A 23,057-nucleotide genomic window follows, 5' to 3' on the forward strand; every position below is an offset into this window, starting at 1 on the left:
AGGAGGTACAGAGTGGCAGACAGGCCCGTGGTCAAGGCAGGCAGAATGGTCAGGCAGAGTCCAGAAACAGGCAAGGGTCAAAACCGGGAGGACTAGAAAAAGGAGAATAGCAAAAGGAGTACGGGAAAAAGAAAATAGCTGGTTGACTTGACTAAACATACAAGACAAACTGGCACAGAGAGACAGGAAACATAGGGATAAATTCCAAGTTGGATGACCATTCAAAACGATTTTTCCCAGTCTGAGCTATTTTTGTCCCCCTTGAGTTGCCAGTTGTCTTGAAGGCGACAAATGCCCTTACTAGATGATATATTATATAGGTCAGAGTTGATAAGGAACATCAACTGAGAGTTAGAGGCCAATCCCTTATTTTGTTATTGGACAGGATGGTTCTGTGAAATATTGTACATGTCTCATACTAAAGATCCAAATCTAACCAATCCAAAATGATTCATGATATTTTGTAAAAATGTTGAGCAGTCACAAGACATGAAATAGTCTGCAGCAATTACTACTGAAAGTAGAGTAATTGTCTTATTTCCAACAGAGAGAATAAATAGTAGCCAAATTCAAGATTTGTGGGGGGGTGGATATCTCAAGAGTCATTCACATTAATATTTGCCTCAAACCCCTTACATGAACTTAGAAGCTAAATGATATTTTTTTCAATAGTTTTGGAGTTGAAACAACCGATGAGCACTCCCTGCCTGCAGAGGGACTGACTGGTTGATCCGTGGCCAATCTGACCTTGTGCTACTCTCCATCCTACAACACTGGAACCATGTCAAAAGGTGAATGCACAACATTCACAAGAAAATTCTAATGTATTTTGGCCAATAATCACAGATGTTTCAACATCATCTGTGTTTTGTTGACAAGACATTACCCAACTTTACTAACGTCAGACGCTGAGAATCAGAAATCCATGTGATACTTTAAATGGTAACAGTTTCTTCTGGGTAAAATAACTCGGCACAAAGAAAGAATGGGATAGCTGCACAGTCTAGTTCAGACAGTTTATAAGGTCTGGTGTTGTTTATAAAGTACAGTACAGTCTGGCATTGTATAACTTGGGGTTGTGTGGTGGACCTTAGCAGCCTCCCAGGGTATGGTATGGTGTAGGTATAAAGTGTATTTTAACGTGTAGTTATATAGTCTGGTATTGTGTAGTTATAAAGTGTATTTTAACATGTGGTTATATAGTCTGGTATTGTGTAGTTATAAAGTGTATTTTAACATGTGGTTATATAGTCTGGTATTGTGTAGTTATAAAGTGTATTTTAACGTGTGGTTATATAGTCTGGTATTGTGTAGTTATAAAGTGTATTTTAACGTGTGGTTATATAGTCTGGTATTGTGTAGTTATAAAGTGTATTTTAACGTGTGGTTATATAGTCTGGTATTGTGTAGTTATAAAGTGTATTTTAACGTGTGGTTATATAGTTTGGTATTGTATAGCCTGGGGTGTATTGGCTCTCAGCAGCCTGCCAGGCTGGTGTATGAGGTCCACCAGGTGAGCTCTGGGCTGGGGCCGGCACCCTGGGTAGTGGGGCGTCCCAGCTGAGAGGAGGACCTCATTCCACACCCGGTTATACTCTCCCCTCACCAGGCTACAACTCACACCTATACGGTCAGCCAACACCTGGGGAGAGAGAGGAGTTAGGGGAGAGAGAGGAGTTAGGGGAGAGAGAGGAGTTAGGAGAGAGAGAGAGAGAGAGAGAGAGAGAGAGAGAGAGAGAGAGAGAGAGAGAGAGAGAGAGAGAGAGAGAGAGAGACAGGAAGAACTGCCCACCTTATAAAGCAGAGCCCTGTGGTAGTAGGTTCCCTTGCGTATCTGTCCGATGGGGATGATGTTGGACTGTAGTTCGTAGCGCAGCTCACTGAGGTGGAGCTCCCACAGGAAGTCATGCTGTCTGTCCACCTCCACCGCCCCGCCCATCACCTCACTCACCAGCCTAACAGCCAATCACACAGCAGATAGGGGCTGAACGGCAGCAGCCACAACCAATGATAAAGGAACTGCCTGTTAGTGGGGTTGTGTGTTAGTCATTTGAGGTTGTGTGTTGGTTGTCAGTTGATTATTTGTAGATTATTTAAGTACTGTCTTTCTGACCTGGCTAAGGCGCTGTACTGCTCACTCTCCGCGTGCAGCGGGAGGATGGTCTTGGTCGCCTCGGTAACCAGGGCGTGGAACGCAGCATCATACGGAAGCATCCACGGCTTCTCTGTTACCGTGGCTACCTCCTGCTGGGGCTTACTCTCATCCTCATCTCTCAGTTTCTCGTCCTCCTTCCGCCCCTTACTCTTCCCTTTACTACAGGAAGACAGTGTGAAAGAGAAAGGAAAGAGACAGCCACTTTACCTTGTCCTCTTGATACATACAGCCAGAAGAGGACTGGCCACCCCAGAGCCAGGTTCCAATGTGCTTCTAAATCTGACTTGTTTTCTCTTTGTGGTTTTACGCTGGGTAAAAAGAGCTTTATAAAATACATTTGATTTGATTTACTGTACTTCAGTTCTAACACACACACCCTCTCTCATGTTCTTCCTCTCTCTCTCACACACACACACCTGGGGGTCCTGGTGGTGCCCTTGCTGCTGAGTACAGATGCAGTGCGAGTCTCGGTGGGGCTGTCCTGTTGTCTCTCCTCTGACTGATCGACTGACACCCTGCAGGACAGGTACAGTACAGTTACACGCACACACACACACACACACACACACACACACACACACACACACACACACACACACACACACACACACACACACACACACACACACACACACACACACACACACACACACACACACACACACACACACACACACACACACTTCCTTTCTCCTTCTGATCAGACAACAAAAACATCTCCAAGCACATACTGTATTGTAGATGCATTGATAAGCAGTGCATTCGGAAAGTATTCAGACCACTTGAAACGTTACAGCCTTATTCTTAAATTGATGAAACATAAAAAATCCTCATCAATCTACACACAATATCCCATAACGACGAAGCAAAAATTGGTTTTTAGAAATGTTCGCAAATGTATAAAAATAAAAAAATAAATAGCTTTTTTACACAAGTATTCAGACCCTTTACTATGAGACTCGAAATTGAGCTCAGGTGCATCTTGTTTCCATTGATCATCCTTGAGATGTTTCTACATGAGTCCACCTGTGGTAAAATGAGTCCACCTGTGGTAAAATGAATTGATTGGACATAATTTGGAAAGGTACTCACCTGGCTATATAAGGTCACACAGTTGACAGTAAATCACTTCTATGCTCGCTTCGTGGCAAGCAGCCCTTTCCCACCTGGACAAAAGGAACACCTACAGGATTCTCTGGTCTGATGAAACCAAGATTGAACTCTTTGTCCTCAATGCCAAGCCTCACATCTGGAGGAAACCTGGCACGATCCCTTCGGTAAAGCATGGTGGTGGCAGCATCATGCTGTGGGGATATTTTTCAGCAGCAGGGCCTGGGAGACTAGTCAGGATCGAGGGAAAGATGAACGGAGCAAAGTACAGAGATATCCTTGATGAAAACCTGATTCAGAGCGCTCAGGACCTCAGACTGGGGTAAAGGTTCACCTTCCAACAGGACAACGACCCTAAGCACACAGCCAAGACAACGCTGGAGTGGCTTTGGTACAAGTCTCTGAATGTCCTTGAGTCACCCATCCAGAGCACGGACTTGAACACGATCGAACATCTCTGAAGAGACCTGAAAATAGCTGAGCAGCAACACTCCCCATCCAACCTGACGGAGTTTGAGAGGATCCGCAGAGAAGAATGGGCTAAACTCCCCAAATACAGGTGTGCCAAGCTTGTAGCGTCATACCCAAGAAGACTTAAGGCTGTAATTGCTGCCAAAAGTGCTTCAACAAAGTACTGAGTAAAGGGTCTGAATACTTATGTAAATGTGATATTTAGGTTTTGATATTGAAAATGTCTAAAAACCTGTTCATGCTTTGTCATTATGGGGTATTGTGTGTAGACTGATGAGGGGGAAAAACTAATTTAATCAATTGTAGAATAAGTTTGTAACATAACAAAATGTGGAAAAAGATAAGGTATCTGAATACTTTCCGAATATGCTGCATACAGTGAGGCCTTAAGGAGTTAAATGTCAATTTATTAATGAGTCTGATGGGACAAGCATGCATGATTGTTGTGTCTTTCTGAGGCCCTATAGCTCCTGTCCCTGACGACTGTCCCTGACTGGGCTTCTCTCTCCGCCAGAGCAGGCCTGTTTAACATGCAGCAGCATCAGTCCCACTTCCTCTCCCCCTAAACACTAACAATAGGACAACTCCATCACTACACGCTACACTATCACTACACAGTACTATATCACTACACACTACTCTACAGGCAACATTCGCACTGAGCTGAAGGGTAGAGCTGCTGCTTTCAAGGTGTGGGACTCTAACCCGGAAGCTTATAAGAAATCCTGCTATGCCCTCTGACAAACCATCAAACAGGCAAAGCACCAATACAGGGCTAAGATTGAACCGTACTACACCGACTCCGACGCTCGTCTTAAGTGGCAGGGCTTGCAAACTATTACACACTACAAAGGGAAGCACAGCTGAGCTGCTCAGTGACACGAGCCTACCAGGCGAGCTAAATCACTTCTATGCTCGCTTCGAGGCAAGCAACACTGAGGCATGCATGAGAGCATCAGCTGTTCAGGACGACTGTGTGATCACACTCTCCGTAGCCAATGTGAGTAAGACCTTTAAACAGGTCAACATTCACAAGGCCGCGGGGCCAGATGGATTACCAGGACTTGTGCTCCGGGCATATGCTGACCAACTGGCAGGTGTCTTTACTGATATTTTTAACATGTCCCTGATTGAGTCTGTAATATCAACATTAAAGCAGACCATCATAGCCCCTGTGCCCAAGAACACCAAGGCAACCTGCCTAAATGCCTACAGACCCGTAGCACTCACGTCCGTAGCCATGAAGTGCTTTGAAAGGCTGGTAATGGCTCACATTAACACCATTATCCCAGAAACCCTAGACCCACTCCAATTTGCATACCGCCCAAACAGATCCACAGATGATGCAATCTCTATTGCATTCCACACTGCCCTTTCCCACCTGGACAAAAGGAACACCTACGTGAGAATGCTATTCATTGACTACAGCTCAGCGTTCAACACCATAGTACCCTCAAAGCTCATCACTAAGCTAAGGATCCTGGGACCAAACACTTCCCTCTGCAACTGGATCCTGGACTTTCTGACGGGCCGCCCCCAGGTGGTGAGGGTAGGTAGCAACACATCCGCCACGCTGATCCTCAACACTGGAGCCCCTCAGGGGTGCGTGCTCAGTCCCCTCCTGTACTCCCTGTTCACCCACGACTGCGTGGCCAAGCACGACTCCAACACGATCATTAAGTTTGCAGACGACACAACAGTGGTAGACCTGATCACCGACAACGACGAGACACCCCATAAGGAGGAGGTCAGACCTGGCCGGGTGGTGCCAGAATAACAACCTATCCCTCAACATAATCAAGACAAAGGAGATGATTATGGACTACAGGAAAAGGAGGACCGAGCACGCCCCCATTCTCATCAACGGTGCTGTAGTGGAGCAGGTTGAGAGCTTCAAGTTCCTTGGTGTCCACATCACCAACAAACTAGAATGGTCCAAACACACCAAGACAGTAATGAAGGGGGCATGACAAGCCTATTCACCCTCAGGAAACTAAAAAGATTTGGCATGGGTCCTCAGATCTTCAAAAGGTTCTACAGCTGCAACATCGAGAGCCTTCTGACTGGTTGCATCACTGCCTGGTACGGCAACTGCTCGGCCTACGACCGCAAGGCACTACAGAGGGTAGTGCGTACGGCCCAGTACATCACTGGGGCTAAGTTGCCTGTCATTGCAGGAGAATTTCCAGCACTTTGGTGATTTTCCAGTATCTATACTGTTTTCCCAGAAGTAGTGAAACAGAATCAATATGGGGTTAATTATTAGACATATGTAAGCAGAAATCATGTGAATGTACAAAGCTGGATCAACACAGGCCTTGACATTCTGTGTCTTGTGAAGGCCTTTGAACAGGAACATTAGTTAATCAGTTATAGTCACCATTAGACATGCATTTGCATCAGGAGTGTGCATGTCTGTTTATTTCTGTGTCATTGCAATGTCACGCCACCAATATAATCTATTCCCTAATGTCTGAGCCAATAAGATAATGGAAACTAAGCAAGGCAACAAGATAAGGGTGGTCAAGGCTAAAGGGTACTACAGTGCCTTGCAAAAGTATTCACCCCCCCCCCTTGGCGTTTTTCCTATTTTGTTGCATTACAACCTGTAATTTAAATTGATTTTTATTTGGATTTTATGTAATGGGTCTGGTGCAACCAATTACCTTCAATGCCTTGGATTCCCCTCAGGACCTGTTTACCCTGTTCAACTCAGTCAACTCCAACCTCACTCCACACTATTGGTTTTTCTGTAACTCATCTGAGCTAGCCCAGTTCTGCACTCCACATCTCTCTGTGTACAATAAACATTTTGGTTCATTCATCTCTGCTTCTGCATCTGAGTCCGCTCTTGGGTTCCCATGTGTTCGCTCCATGTAACAGTACGATCTGGCCAAGAGATGAACCCAGCAGACTCTACTACTCTTCACCGAATCCTTGTTGGTCAAGGCACTCTACTTGAGCAACATGACCAAGCCCTGAAAACCTTTTACACAGCGCCTGTCTGACCTACAGGTCCGAACCTCTGTCCAGAATTCACAACCTGTCTCCAGTTCCTCTTCTCTACTCCGGGAGCCTTTTGTTCCTACTCCTGAGCACTATGATGGCAATCTTGGGGTTTGCAGAGCCTTTATTATATAATGCTCACTAGTGTTTGAGCAACAGCCCTACTCTTATGCTAGTGAATGAGCCAAAATTAATTGGCTGCCTTCGGGGAGCAGCACTCTCCTGGGCCACTGCGGTTTGGGAGAGACCGTCCTCTATCTGCTTTTCCTACAGTGGATTCACAGATGAGATGAGGAAGGTCTTCGACCACCCGGTCTGTGTAAAGGATGCTGCCAAACGACTTCTGTCCCTTCGTCAAGGTTCTCAGAGTGTGGCTGAGATGGCATGTGAATTCCGCACCCTCGCCACAGAGAGTGGCTGGAATGACGAGGCCCTTCAGGGAGCATTCCGGAACGCACTCACTGAGACCCTCAAGGACGAGTTGGTGTCCAGAGAGGAGCCTGATGGACTTGAAGAACTAATTCCTCTCACTATCCGCATTGACAACCGTCTCTGTGAGCGTCGGAGGGAGAGGGGAGGTAGGGTTGCATGTCCCATAACGTCTGCTTCTGTGCCTTGCTCAATTTCTCCGACTACATCACATCACCAGGCAGGTTCCAATCATGAACCCATGCAGCTCGGCCGGACCCGTCTATCTCCAGAGGAAAGGCAGCGGCGTATCAGTACTAGGAGCTGTCTGTATTGTGGCCAGGTTGGTCACGTGGTCTCCACTTGTACCCTGTGTCCAGCAAAAGAGAGGGCTCAGCAGTAGTGCGGGATATACTGCTGAGCCAAATCGCCTGCCCATCATCTCCCAGACCCCTGCTCTTGTCGATTCAGGCGCCGACGAGAGTTTTCTGGACCGAGGAGTTGTTAAGCAGTTGGGCCTGGACACTGTTTTTCTCGATTTACCTCTGGAAGCCAACGCTCTCAATGGAAAGCTACTCTTCCGTGTTTTGGAGAGAACTGTTATCCTGCGTCTCTCTCTGGTAATCACCAGGAAAAGATCCGTTTCCATATCATCGACTGTTCTCACTCACCTCTGGTTCTGGGCCATCCATGGTTAAAGCTACACAACCCACAGATTGACTGGTCTACCGGAAGGGTTACTACTTGGAGTACATTTTGCCATTGTAATTGTCTACATTCTGCCCTTCCTCCTGCCTTGTCTGCACCCCAGTCCATTCCAGAACCCCCAGACCTGTCTTCTGTTCCTCCAGAATATCACGGTCTAGCTCTTGTATTCAGCAAGCACCACACCCCATCTCTGCCGCCTCATCGGCCATACCCCTGTGCTATCGAGCTTCAGCCTGGAGCTCCTCTTCCTAGTAGCAGGTTGTATAACTTCTCTCGCCCCGAGCAAGAAGCCATGGAAGAATACATCCACGACTCCCTGGCTGTCAGACATGTTAGGCCTTCTTCCCCTCCGGTGGGAGCTGGATTTTTCTTTGTCAAGAAGAAGGACGGGTCACTGAGGCAATGCATAGTCTTCTGTGGGTTGAATAGTATCACTTTTAGGAATAAGTATCCCTTGCCACTTATCAGTTCTGCTTTTCTCCCCCTCCATGGTGCCACGGTATTTACTAAACTGGACCTCCGGAATGCCTACCACCTTGTCCGCATCAGAGAGGGGGACAAGTGGAAAACAGCGTTCAACACACCACTTGGACATTTTGAGTACCTCGTTATGCCTTTTGGCCTCACTAACGCCCCGGCTGTTTTTCAGAGCCTGGTGAATGATGTCCTGAGGGATGTCATTGGGCATTTTGTTTTTGTCTATGTGGATGACATTCTTATTTTTTCGAAGGACATTGAGGCTCACAAGCAACACGTCCACTAAGTTCTCCAAAAACAATTGGAGAATAAGCTATTTGTTAAGGCTGAGAAATGTGAGTTTCATGTTTCCTCTGTGTCCTTCTTGGGCTACATTATTGCTCAAGGACAGCTACGAATGGACCCTGCCAAGGTTAGGGCAGTGACAGAGTGGCCTGTGCCCGCGAATCTGAAGCAGTTACAGCGATTCCTGTGGTTTGCCAATTTTTATAGACGATTCATCCGTGACTACAGTCATTTGGCAGCTCCTCTCACCTCCACTCCATTCCACTGGTCCCCTGAGGCAGAGGCAGAATTCCGGGAACTCAAGCACCGCTTCACTTCTGCTCCAATCCTTACCCAGCTAGACCCAGAACTCCAGTTCGTCCTCGAGGTGGACGCTTCCGACACTGGGGTAGGTGCAGTTCTGTCTCAACGTTCTCCCGCGGATCAGAAGCTCCATCCTTGTGCCTTCTTGTCCCGCAAGCTCTCACCTGCAGAGAGTGATTTTGACTTAGGCAACCGGGAACTCTTGGCTGTTAAGCTGGCTCTTGAGGAGTGGCGTCACTGGTTAGAGGGTTCGGTCCTTCCCTTCATTGTGTGGACGGATCATAAAAATCTAGCCTACATCCAGACCGCCAAACGTCTCAACTCTCGGCAGGCCAGGTGGGCATTGTTTTTTGGAAGATTCAACTTCACACTCACTTATCGCCCCGGATCTAAGAATACCAAGCCTGATGCCCTCTCTCGTCAGTTCACCGCAGACAACAAAAGTTCCGAGCCTGAGACCATTATGCCATCCTACTGCATCGTTGCTGCTGTCTCCTGGGAGATTGAGTCTCGTGTTCATCAGGCTCAGCTGAACCAGCCTGATCCTAGAAACTAGAGGTCGACCGATTAATCCATCACTACATACTACTCTACCACTACTCTACCACTACACACTACTCTACCACTACACACTACTCTACCACTACACACTACTCCACCACTACCCACTACTCTATCACTACCCACTACTCTACCACTACCCACTACTCTATCACTACACACTACTCTACCACTACACACTACTCCACCACTACACACTACTCTACCACTACACACTACTCTACCACTACACACTACTCTACCACTACACAACCACTACACACTACTCTACCACTACACACTACTCTACCACTACACACTACTCTACCACTACACACTACTCTACCACTACACACTACTCCACCACTGCACACTACTCCACCACTACACACTACTCCACCACTACACACTACTCTACCACTACACACTACTCTACCACTACACACTACTCTACCACTACACAATCACTACTCTACCACTACACAATCACTACTCTACCACTACACAATCACTACTCTACCACTACACAATCACTACTCTACCACTACCCACTACTCTATCACTACCCACTACTCTACCACTACCCACTACTCTATCACTACCCACTACTCTACCACTACACACTACTCTACCACTACACACTACTCCACCACTACACACTACTCTACTACTACACACTACTCTACCACTACACAATCACTACTCTACCACTACACAATCACTACTCTACCACTACCCACTACTCTATCACTACCCACTACTCTACCACTACCCACTACTCTATCACTACACACTACTCTACCACTACACACTACTCCACCACTACACACTACTCTACCACTACACACTACTCTACCACTACACACTACTCTACCACAACACACTACTCTACCACTACTCTACCACTACACACTACTCTACCACTACACACTACTCTACCACTACACACTACTCTACCACTACTCTACCACTACACACTACTCTACCACTACTCTACCACTACACACTACTCTACCACTACACACTACTCTACCACTACACACTACTCTACCACTACACACTACTCCACCACTGCACACTACTCCACCACTACACACTACTCCACCACTACACACTACTCTACCACTACACACTACTCTACCACTACACACTACTCTACCACTACACAATCACTACTCTACCACTACACAATCACTACTCTACCACTACACAATCACTACTCTACCACTACCCACTACTCTATCACTACCCACTACTCTACCACTACCCACTACTCTATCACTACCCACTACTCTACCACTACACACTACTCTACCACTACACACTACTCTACCACTACACACTACTCTACCACTACTCTACCACTACACACTACTCTACCACTACACACTACTCTACCACTACACACTACTCTACCACTACTCTACCACTACACACTACTCTACCACCACTCACCACTCTACCACTACACACTACTCTACCACCACACACCACTCTCACCACTATTCTACCACTACACACTACTCTACCACTACTCACTACTCTACCACTACACACTACTCTACCACTACACACTACACTACCACTACTCTACCACTACACACTACTCTACCACTACACACTACTCTACCACTACTCTACCACTACACACTACTCTACCACTACACACTACTCTACCACTACTCTACCACTACACACTACTCTACCACTACTCACTACTCTACCACTACACACTACTCTACCACTACACACTACTCTACCACTACACACTACTCTACCACTACACACTACACACTACTCTACCACTACACACTACACTACTCTACCACTACACACTACACTACTCTACCACTACTCTACCACTACACACTACTCTACCACTACTCTACCACTACACACTACTCTACCACTACACACTACTCTACCACTACTCTATCACTAGTTGTAGTGATAGAGTTCTCTAACACTGGGCTGAGAGGGCACTGATACAATTATAGAGTGTAACATATAGAGTCCTTAAATAGCCTCGCCAAGAAATTCTGACCTCATAGCTGAAGTTTTGGACAGACAGAAACAAGGTGGGGGGGGGGCATAGTGGAGGACAGAGCAGATGGCTCCCAGAGAAGATGGCTCCCAGAGCAGATGGCTCCCAGAGCAGATGGCTCCCAGAGTCAGGGCTCCCAGAGTCAGGGCTCCCAGAGTCAGGGCTCCCAGACCAGACACACTGAATGGAGTGTCAACAATGCAAAGGCAAATGAAAGGAGGACAAAGTTTGGAAGTTCTGGAACACAGCCCTGGGCAGAGAGAGGCCCACAGAAAGAAGAGGGAATCTAGAAGCTACAATCCCTAAACCCAGGACCCAGACACCAGGGTTAATTCATAGGGTGGCTACATTGAAGAATCTCAAATATAAAATATATTTAGATTTGTTTAACACTTTCTTGGTTTCTACAGGATTCCATATGTGTTATTTCATAGTTTTGATGTCTTCATTATTATTCTACAATGTAGAAAATAGTCAAAATAAAGAAAAACCCTGGAATGAGTAGGTGTGTCCAAACTTTTGACTGGTACTGTATATATTTATGTGGTTGGGTTGGTGTGAACGATAATCATACTCACGTGTCGAGGGGTTTGGCGTTAATAGCAATGACAGGCCGTCGCTGGTTAACAGGCTGTTTAGACAGATCCTCTAGAGTTAACACCCTCTGGCCAGAACGAGCCTGACAGACAGACAGACAGACAGACAGACAGACAGACAGACAGACAGACAGACAGACAGACAGACAGACAGACAGACAGACAGACAGACAGACAGACAGACAGACAGACAGAGACAAACAGAGACAAACAGAGACAGAAAGAGACAAACAGAAAGACAGACAGAGAGAGAGAGAGAATCTGAAGTCAAATGTCTACTGTTTGCTGATGATCTGGTGCGTCTGTCACCAACCAAGGAGGGCCTACAGCAGCTCCTAGATCTGTCACCAACCAAGGAGGGCCTACAGCAGCTCCTAGATCTGTCCCCAACCAAGGAGGGCCTACAGCAGCTCCTAGATCTGTCCCCAACCAAGGAGGGCCTACAGCAGCTCCTAGATCTGTCCCCAACCAAGGAGGGCCTACAGCAGCTCCTAGATCTGTCCCCAACCAAGGAGGGCCTACAGCAGCTCCTAGATCTGTCCCCAACCAAGGAGGGCCTACAGCAGCTCCTAGATCTGTCCCCAACCAAGGAGGGCCTACAGTAGCTCCTAGATCTGTCCCCAACCAAGGAGGGCCTACAGCAGCTCCTAGATCTGTCACCAACCAAGGAGGGCCTACAGCAGCTCCTAGATCTGTCCCCAACCAAGGAGGGCCTACAGCAGCTCCTAGATCTGTCCCCAACCAAGGAGGGCCTACAGCAGCTCCTAGATCTTCTGCACAGATTCTGTTAGACCTGGGCCCTGACAGTAAATCTCAGTAAGACACAAATAATGGTGCTCCAAAAAAGGTCCAGTCACCAGGACCACAAATATCAATTCCATCTAGACACCGTTGCCCTACAGCACACAAAAAACTATACATACCTCGGCCTAAACATCAGCAACACGTAACTTCCACAAAGCTGTGAACAATGCCATCAAAAGGAACATAAAATTCGACATACCAATTAGGATCTCGCTAAAAATACTTGAATTAGTTACAGAACCCATTGCCCTTTATGGTTGTGACGTCTGGGGTACGCTCACCAACGAAGAATGCATGCCAAGCAGAATTAGGCCGATACCCGCTAATGATCAAACTCCAGAAAAGAGCCGTTATGTTCTACAACCACTTAAAAGGAAGCGATTCCCAAACCTTCCATCACCTACAGAGAGATGAACCTGGAGAAGAACCTAAGCAAACTGGTCCTCTGTTCACAAACACAAACAAACACCGCAGAGCCCCAGGACAGCAACACAATTAGACCCAACCAAATCATGAGAAAACCAAAAGAGAATTAGTTGACACATTGGGAAGAATTAACAAAAAAACAGAGCAAACTAGAATGCTATTTGGTCCTAAACAGAGAGTACACAGTGGCAGAATACCTGACCACTGTGACTGAACCAAACTTAAAGAAAGCTTTGACTACGTACAGACTCAGTGAGCATAGCCTTGCTATTGAGAAATACCGCCGTAGGCAGACCTGGCTCTCAAGAGAAGACAGGCTATGTGCACACTGCCCACACAATGAGGTGGAAACTGAGCTGCACTTCCTAACCTCCTGCCAAATGTATCACTGTGTTTACTTGATAGCTACCTACACAAGTAGCTAGCTAGAATAAAGTATTAATAAGATAAAAATGCATTAAAAGCAATACAAATAAAGTTGTCCATATCAGATTACACAGACCCACAAAGAATTTAAAAACCAATCCAATTTTGATAAACTCCCACGTCTATTGGGTGAAATAACACAGTGTGCCATCACAGCAGAAATATGTGTGACCTGTTGCCACAAGAAAAGGGCAACCAGTGAAGAACAAACACCATTGTAAATACAACCCAGATTTATTTTCCCTTCTGTACTTGAACTATTTGCACATCGTTATAACACTGTACATAGCCATAATATGACATTTGAAAATGTCTTTATTCTTTTGGAACTTCTGTGAGTGTAATGTTTACTGTTCATTTGTATTGTTTATTTCACTTTTGTTTATTATCTACTTCCCTTGCCCTGGCAATTCTAACATGTTTCCCATGCCAATAAAGCCCTTAAACCGAAATGACAGAGAGAGAGAGAGAGAAGCAGGAGAAAGGTGTAAGTGCTGAGAAGGATGTAACACACAACTCTACCTTTCCGGGGTCGTAGAAGCCGTCCATAGTGATGTCTGTGGGGGCCAGTGTGTTGGTCAGGCTGTATTTGAGAGACAGGTTGGAGTCCAGCAGTCTCTGTAGAGCAATCTCACTGAACTTATTCCTACGGTTAGCTGAGCTGTTGATCTCCTGCAACAAGTCCAGGGCCCTGATAAACAACACAACACACACAAATAAACACACACCTTCAGAGCTGACACTAAATTGAACAGAGAAATCCTGCCACCTGCTGGCTCCTTAGTAAATCTCTCCCGTGGATCACCACTAAAACAAATCCACCTCCCTAGAGATTAGAATCACAACAGCATTTAATTATGCAATCTGTGGTATTCACATACACACACTCACCCCAGCTTGCACATCTCCACGGCAGTGGGTTCATCGTTGGCGCACACGCTGATGGCCCAGCATGCATTGCGGCGTACCTCCTTGTGATTGGACTGTAGCAGTTGGACCAATGGAACTAGGCCTCCCGCATTCCTCAGCTAAACAACAGGAAGAGATGGAATGACAGGAAGGAGTTGGAGTTTGCACTTTTGGGAATTTTCCATTGGTTCCACTGTACCAGGCAAACTATGTGCAGCTCAAGAATTAGACAAATATTTGATCCAGGTCTGAAACATCAGCACTACGGACAAAGACACACTCACGTCTGCCCGTCCCTCAGCATCGCAGGCGAGAGCGGCGAGGGCCTGGGTGGCTCGGACCAGGGTGTGTGTGTCCGCAGACTGCAGTGGCTCCAGGAGGGCAGCCATGGCCCCGTGGGACAGGATGCTGCAGCGGAGGACTTCCTGTTCAGCCATATTGGTGAGGACGGCCGCAGCGTGAGCCACCGCACCGGGAATAACGTCATGGAGCTGCTGAACCAAGCCCTCATCTCCCTCAGCCTCATAGACAGCACTGACACACACAGACACACACATGAATGCACGCATGCACACACACACAAAGTGAGACCTCATCACATCTGCCTTATATATAACACTGAGGGAGTGACTGAGGTAGAGAGGTAGAGAGATGTTGAGAGAGAGGTAGAGAGAGAGAGGTAGAGAGAGAGGTAGAGAGAGATGTAGAGCGAGAGAGAGAGAGAGGTAGAGAGAGAGAAAGGTAGAGAGAGAGAGGTAGAGAGGCAGAGAGATGTTGAGAGAGAGGTAGAGAGAGAGAGGTAGAGAGAGAGGTAGAGCGAGAGAGAGAGAGAAAGAGAGAGGTAGAGAGAGAGGTAGAGAGCGAGAGAGAGAAAGAGAGGTAGAGAGAGAGAAAGGTAGAGAGAGAGAGATGTAGAGAGAGAGAGGTAGAGAGGCAGAGAGGTAGAGAGAGAGAAGGCTATATAGTACATTAGGTGTGTGTGAAACCCACTATGCGTTGAGCTGGTTGCTGCTTGTAAGGCTAGACAGGGCCTGGGCTGCTGCCTCTCTCACCTCGCCCCCCTCACTACCCAGCAGCTGCACCACCGCACGGATACCGTCTGGAACACAAGGTTTAGGCTTAGTGCCACGGGTGTGTGTGGTGTGTGTTTGCACACGCCTGTGTGTGTGTGTCTCACCCAGGTCTCTGAAAGCGTCTTTGCTGGCCAGGTGTAGACTCATGGCAGCGACAGCCTGACAGGTAGCAGTCCTCAAACTATCACCCTCTACAGACAGCAGCTCCACCAGAGAGCGCTCGATGTCCTGCTCATGGAGCAGCTTACGATTCTCTGCTGAGGGACAGAGGGGGGGGAAGAGAGGGGGGGGAGAGAGCGAGAGAGAAGAGAGACACAGAGAGAGAGAGACAGAGACAGAGAGACAGAAAGAGAGAGAGAGAGAGAGAGAGAGAGAGAGAGAGAGAGAGAGGTAGATCGAGTAAATAGATAGATAGATATAGATATAGAGAGATAGAGATGGACCAAACTCATTTACAGGCATACTTTGGGGTTATTATCCTTGCTGGTGTTTTCAGATAAATGGGGAATCCACTGAATCCCTGTGGGATGCAGAAACTGTCAGAGAACTTTTCCGTTGAACAATGTCTCTGGAAAACTCCCACATTATTTCCAGGATTATCTGCTTCGATAACCGAGACACCAGACCAGCTCCGCGGCAGAGAGACAAGCTAGCTGCAATCAGGTCAGTGTGAGACAAGTGGGTGGACCTCCTTCCCCTATTTTCCAACCCTGGGCCCAACATTACTGTTGATGAGCAGCTTATGCCATTTAGGGGCCGCTGCCCCTTCAGGCAGTACATACCGTCTAAACCCATAAAATATGGAATCAAGATCTTGGCTGCCTGTGATGCTGCTTCATCATATGTGTGGAACTTGCAAGTGGAGCCCCTGAGAAGAACCAAGGGATGCGGGTTGTCCTGGACGTGACACAGTAACTCTGTGGCCACATGCAATAACTTTTTTTACTTCGCATAAGCTGGGACAGGAGCTCCTCAAGAGGAAGATGGTAGGAACAGTAGGAAAAAAACAAGCCAGAGCTCCCACCTCAGGTGTTGAATACACGGAACGGGCCTATCAATTCCTCTAAGTTTGTGTACATGGCCGACACATCCCTAGTGTCCTACGTGCCAAAGAAAGGCAAAAATGTGGTACTCATGAGTACGCTGCATAGGGATGGGAGAATCTGTGGCCGGGGAACATCAAAAAACAGAAATCATAATGGATTACAATGTCACAAAAGGAGAGGTGGACAATTTAGACAAGCTGGTGTCTGGCTACAGCTGCAAAAGATGAACCCTACGCTGGTCACTTGTGTAATTCTTCAACATGTTGGACATCTCAGCGTACAACGTGTTTGTCATCTGGATGGCGCTGAACCCAGATTGGAACAGAGGGAAGCTCCAGAGGAGACGTCTCTTTCTCGAGGAGCTGGGCAAGGCATTGGTAAGACCTCAAATCCAGAGGAGGCAACATATCCCAAGGACCCCAGCTTCTGCAGCCATGGTGAGGAGAATTCAGGAGGAGGATGCTGGTGCCCCATGCGCCCGACCCACAGAACCAACAACTCCAATACCGGAAGTAAGTGTGAGTGATGTTGTTGCAGGTGTGTGTCTGACTCTCCTACCTTGGCCTGCTGTAACTATAAATGTGAGTGAGTGAGATGTTAGTTAAATTCCTGAACTAAGTGTTTTCATCATTCCAGATTGCAGCCGGTAGAAACAAGAAGTGCTGTGATGTGTGTGGACCCATGAAGGACAGGAAGACACAGTACACATGCATCAAGTGCAAGAAATACATTTGCAACACACACACAGCAAATCTCTGTCCCTCATGTGGTGTGTAGACCGGCCTTAATTTGTGTTCAATGGGGTTCATTTATCATTTCCATAAAATACTTTGTCAAATTTGTCCTTCCAATTTGTTCAGTTCAAAGCAATAAACATCAATAGTGAAAACCTTGTTTCATTTATATTTGTTCAAGATAAACATGATTTATTTCACCATGTCTTGATTATAATAGATTTTTGTTCACAAAAATCACATTTTATTTTAAAAAATGAGAAGAGCGCTTTTATTGATAAATGTGATCTAGCAGAGGTAAATGGCAAATATGAACCATGTATCCTGTCTAAATTCATTCTAATTGATATAAGTCAACATCTAAGTATTAAGTATTTTTACGTCAATTGTTATGGCTGTATTGTTTTAAAAACCTAATAATGTTGTGGGTCCATCAGACCCGTGAACATTGGGGTGAATAACAAAAACATTCACACCACACAAGGGTTAAACATTCACACACACACACACACACACACACACACACACACACACACACACACACACACACACACACACACACACACACACACACACACACACACACACACACACACACACACACACACACACACACACACACACACACACACACACACACACACACACTTAGCCCTTACAGCTCTGAGCCACCCTGTAGATGGCCTTGACAGCGTTTGTCTGTATGTCCAGCAGGGTGGGAGTGGTGATGAACTGCAGTAACCTCTGGAGACCTCCAGTCTCATGGATCAGCTGGAGACTGTCTCTGTCCTCCAGACAGTTAGACAACACCTGGAGGGCTTCTACATGCAGATCACTGAACTCCTACAGGACACAAACACAAGGCAGGAGTCAAATTCCTTCACACTTGAGATACGCTTCATTTTGTTTACCTGGAAGAATGAATTCAATAGAGTGGTCCCAAAAGTGCGAGCTTGCAAGCTTGATCAAGAGCACCTCAAATACTTTACAGGTACTTCCAAGTATCTGATAAATATATTTGAGCCAGGTAGCTCTGGGCCACACAGACCTTGTTGCAGAGGAACTCCAGCAGCCTGTCAAAGCCCTGCTCCTCCCTGAAGGTGGCTCGTGTGTCGGTATCTGTGGTTACGATAACCAGCGTCCTCAGGGATAACTGCTGGATGACCGGGAACTCAGATCTCAACAGCTCCAGGAGCGGGGGGACGCCATTTAGCTCACGCACTGCCACACGGCTGGGGAGGTCCTACACACGTAAGATGGGGGTTTAGCTCAGCAGGCTAACACAGTCCTGTGGCGAACAGGGATCTAGGGTTCAAGCCCCTTCACACACACACCTGCACCAGGTTGCAGATAGTCTCCACAGAGTTCTTCTTGACATCAGGGTCAGGGCTGGACAGAAGCTGTATAAGCGGCTCTAGTCCCTCCTGGTCTGAGATCTGGACCTTACAGCTGAAGTCCACCGACAGGGAGGCCAGACACAGTGTGGCAAACTCATGGACCACAACATCCTCTGTCACAGGAATATAAACACAAACACAGGTACACACAGATATAGACAGACAGGCAGATACAAAGAAATGTCACAATGATTTAATATATGATTGATACTTGAGAACATCCAGCCAGAGCATACCTTCAGGTGACAGCTTTCCGATGATAGAAGGAATGGCATCCAGTTTCTTCAGAAGTCTTTTTACATCGCCTTTCAAAGAGAACAGAAACAGAAGTTACCCAAAGTTTATGGGCACAATCTTGTCTTCCGTCACATGTGAACAGACTCCAGACCGACCCTAAACAACTGATTTTGCATTGTGTGTTGTGTTACTACTCCTAAATCAGTAGTTACTGTCCTACAGCAGTAGTTAGGGGAGAGGTCCTTACTGTTGGCAGCCATGACCCCCAGGGCCATGAAAGCGTTGCGGCGGACTAGCTTGTCTTCGTGGGAGATGAGGTGAGACAGAGGCTCCACCGCCCCCAGCCCCAGCAGAGAACTCCTGTTCTCATCACCTGTCACCAGGGGGAGACAGGGAGAGACAGGGAGAGAGAGAGAGAGAGACATAAAGAGAGAGAGCAAGAGATGGCTTTATGCTCATTAGATAAGCTGCTCCCAAGCTTTGGTCCAGGTTCAAATTAAATTAAATTAACAGCCAGCAGCATACCACCCTGCATCCCACTGCTGGCTTGCTTCTGAAGCTAAGCAGGGTTGGTCCTGGTCAGTCCCTGGATGGGAGACCAGATGCTGCTGGAAGTGGTGTTGGAGGGCCAGTAGGAGGCACTCTTTCCTCTGGTCTAAAAAATATCCCAATGCCCTGTGTAGGGTGCTGTCTTTCAGATGGGATGTTAAACATGTGTCCTGACTCTCTGAGGTCATTAAAGATCCCATTGCACTTATTGTAAGAGTAGGGATGTTAACCCTGGTGTCCTGGCTAAATTCCTAATCATCCCCAGCTTACAATTGTCTCATTCATCCCCCTCCCCTGAAACTATTCCCCAGGCTTCCCTGTAGAGCATGGTGTTTGCAATGCCAGGGTTGTGGGTTTGATTCCCATGGGGGGGGGCCATGAATGAAATGTATGCATTCACTACTGTAAGTTGCTCTGGATAAGAGTGTCTGATAAATGACTGAAATGTTGTTGCTGTAAATGGCAATGTGTTCTCAGTCAACTTACCTGGAATAAATATAAACATATTACATAGCTTTCCACAGTCCAGTTGTTTCTGATAATGTGATTACTTTCAGAAGAAATTATGATATTGGTTCTCTCATGAACATCAATGGTAAAAAATACCTTTCTCTGCAAATTTGTGGATGGCTTCGCAAGCTTTAACCAAAACCTCCTCTTCGGGGGAATTGAGCATGAGGACCACAGTGGCTGCTTTCTTACTCTCAATCGGCAGGGGGTCAAACTAGAGAAAGAGAGAGAAAAGAGAGAGGCAGAGAGCGTTAACTTCTCATTATATTGACCTCATCACAACAGCGATATTATCTTCATCTTCTTACCACATCCTTAGAAGGAGGCTCACTCTCTTTCTTCACTTTCTTCCCCATCCTGAAACAATAAAGCCACACTTTTTTTTTGCCAATTTATTTACCCATTATTACATGCTGTCAATGTTTACGTGGGTGTCAACTTGGCAAGCACTGGCTTACACAGAACAGGTAACATTGCAAGAGAGCGTGCTAATTACACTGGACGTCCAAACGAGGTGGCTTTAGGTCATTTATGATGACCTTCCTTATAACCATTTGAATAAATAACCTTTTGTTACCTGTTGTTGAAGTCTGCGGACGGTCAGTACCTAGCTAACCTACAGGTTTTCAGCTAGCTTGTTAGCTAACTACCGTCATCAATGTTTGTTTGGAAACTGAAGTTGACATTTCGTTGCTAGGCGACGGTTGCCACGAGGTTTTAGTGGTCGAAACCGGAAGTCAGAAGTCAAAAGATTTACCCAGAGGTGGAAAAAGTACCCAATTGTCATACTTGAGTAAAAGTAAAGATACCTTCATAGAAAATGACTCAAGTTAAAGTGAAAGTCAGCCAATAAAATACTACTTGAGAAAAAGTCTGAAAGTATTTTATTTTAAATATACTTAACTATCAAAAGTAAATGTAATCTCAAAAATATACTTCAGTATCAAAATTAAATGTAAAAGTAAATGTAAGCAAACCAGACCGCACCATTTTCTTGTTTTATTTTATTTACAGATAGCAAGGGAACACTCAAACACTTAGACATCCTTTACAAACGAAGCATTTGTGTTTAGTGAGTCCACCAGATGAGAGGTAGTAGATGACCAGGGATGTTTTCTTGATAAGTGCGTGAATTGTACTATTTTCTTGTCCTGCTAAGCATTCGAAATGTAACGAGTACTTTTGGGTACCAGGGCAAATGTATGGAGTAAAAATAATTGTATTTTCGTTAGGAATGTAAAAGTTGTAAAAATAAAAATATAAAGAGTAAAGTGAAGTGAAGTATAGATACCCCAAAAACGACTTACTTCTACATATTTTTACTTAGTTTACACCACTGGATTTACCTGAAATGATGGAAAGCCTTTGCTGGTTTAGATTGAGCCACGCTCTTTAACATGATGTGCATAACAAAGATTGGACCATCAACAAAAACAAACAGTGGAGTGCATCCCATCACATTTCACATGCATGTAGCAGTTGAAGTGGTGCTCAGGGAATGACTGCCTCATGCAACAAAAACAATGAAGTAGGTCAGTCGTTCATTTGGTTGATGATGACAGCACAAAATTAAGGTCTATTTCCTCATTGAATTCTGGAAATCACAGACTGTGGTTTTCTATCAACTGGTTGTTCTAGTCACTTTCCAACGTCCTCAGCAATAGCTTTGTATGCCTTGACAACAGAAGGACCCACTTACATTTCACACAGCAGTTGAAGAAACTAGATTTTAGAAAAAGTTTGCATTAAAAGAACAACCTGAACATTTGACTAACTGTTTGGTTAGGGCTTATTGGTTTACCTGATTTATATAGGGCAATATGTACGTGTGTAATTGTGCTGTTATGTGTGTACTGTACTGTCTGCTTATCTGAATGTCACCCACACCCACTATTCTGTTCTATTAAGCATTGTTGTGGCTGTACCTTTAAGAGGTGGCCTGCCTGTCTCCCACAGCAGCAGAGGCTACTGGCAAGAGGAGGGTGAGTCATAAACCAAATTAGCTCCATATCAGCGGACAGAACAGACAGAATGGACAGAGCAGACAGAATGGACAGACAGACAGACAGAGTGGACAGAGCAGACAGAATGGGGAGAGCAGACAGAATGGACAGACAGACAGACAGAGTGGACAGAGCAGACAGAATGGGAAGAGCAGACAGAATGGACAGACAGACAGACAGAGTGGACAGAGCAGACAGAATGGGAAGAGCAGACAGAATGGACAGACAGACAGACAGAGTGGACAGAGCAGACAGAATGGGAAGAGCAGACAGAATGGACAGACAGACAGACAGAGGGACACAGACAGAATGGGACAGACAGGACAGACAGACAGACAGAGTGGACAGAGCAGACAGAATGGGAAGAGCAGACAGAATGGACAGACAGACAGACAGAGTGGACAGAGCAGACAGAATGGGAAGAGCAGACAGAATGGACAGACAGACAGACAGACAGACAGAGTGGACAGAGCAGACAGAATGGGAAGAGCAGACAGAATGGACAGACAGACAGACAGAGTGGACAGAGCAGACAGAATGGGAAGAGCAGACAGAATGGACAGACAGACAGACAGAGTGGACAGAGCAGACAGAATGGGAAGAGCAGACAGAATGGACAGACAGACAGACAGAGTGGACAGAGCAGACAGAATGGGAAGAGCAGACAGAATAGACAGACAGACAGAATGGACGGAACAGACAGAATGGGTTGAACACAGAGCGGACAGAACAGACAGAATGGACAGAGCAGACAGAATGGACAGAGCAGACAGAATGGACAGAGCAGACAGAATGGACAGAGCAGACAGAATGGCCAGAGCAGACAGAATGGACAGAGCA

The 23,057-nt window shown here is 46.3% G+C and overlaps 1 protein-coding gene across 2 annotated transcripts; it reads right to left on the reverse strand.

Annotated features, from left to right (window-relative positions):
- Positions 1–1,002: 1,002 nt before the first annotated feature.
- Positions 1,003–20,919, reverse strand: LOC106590536 (armadillo repeat-containing protein 3). 2 transcript variants are annotated; one of them, XM_014181642.2, is made up of 19 exons: positions 20,792–20,919; positions 20,523–20,571; positions 20,311–20,428; positions 19,403–19,528; positions 19,155–19,223; positions 18,856–19,031; positions 18,570–18,764; positions 18,181–18,364; positions 15,846–15,998; positions 15,659–15,767; positions 14,953–15,202; positions 14,651–14,787; positions 14,282–14,450; positions 12,086–12,186; positions 2,572–2,670; positions 2,114–2,314; positions 1,793–1,955; positions 1,424–1,642; positions 1,003–1,375 (listed from the first exon to the last, which is right to left on the reverse strand). In XM_014181642.2, the coding sequence occupies exons 2-18, from the start codon at positions 20,568–20,570 to the stop codon at positions 1,436–1,438; spliced, it is 2,505 nt and encodes an 834-aa protein (XP_014037117.1). In that variant the 5' UTR covers position 20,571; positions 20,792–20,919; the 3' UTR covers positions 1,003–1,375; positions 1,424–1,435. The 2 variants fall into 2 exon arrangements, with proteins under 2 accessions (XP_014037117.1, XP_014037116.1); XM_014181641.2 differs by having other exon boundaries at positions 1,003–1,642.
- Positions 20,920–23,057: the final 2,138 nt, after the last annotated feature.

Source organism: Salmo salar, chromosome ssa29 (assembly GCF_905237065.1).
Source record: "Salmo salar chromosome ssa29, Ssal_v3.1, whole genome shotgun sequence".
Taxonomy (NCBI): domain Eukaryota; kingdom Metazoa; phylum Chordata; class Actinopteri; order Salmoniformes; family Salmonidae; genus Salmo; species Salmo salar.

Coding starts and splice junctions, on each gene's coding strand:
- LOC106590536 (XM_014181642.2), bottom strand. CDS start 20,570: ATGGGGAAGAAAGTGAAGAAAGAGAGTGAGCCTCCTTCTAAGGATGTG. Junction 18,765..18,855: donor CTATCTGCAACCTGGTGCAG/GTGTGTGTGTGA, acceptor TTACGTGTGTAG/GACCTCCCCAGCCGTGTGGC. Junction 15,768..15,845: donor AGACGCTTTCAGAGACCTGG/GTGAGACACACA, acceptor CTTGTGTTCCAG/ACGGTATCCGTGCGGTGGTG.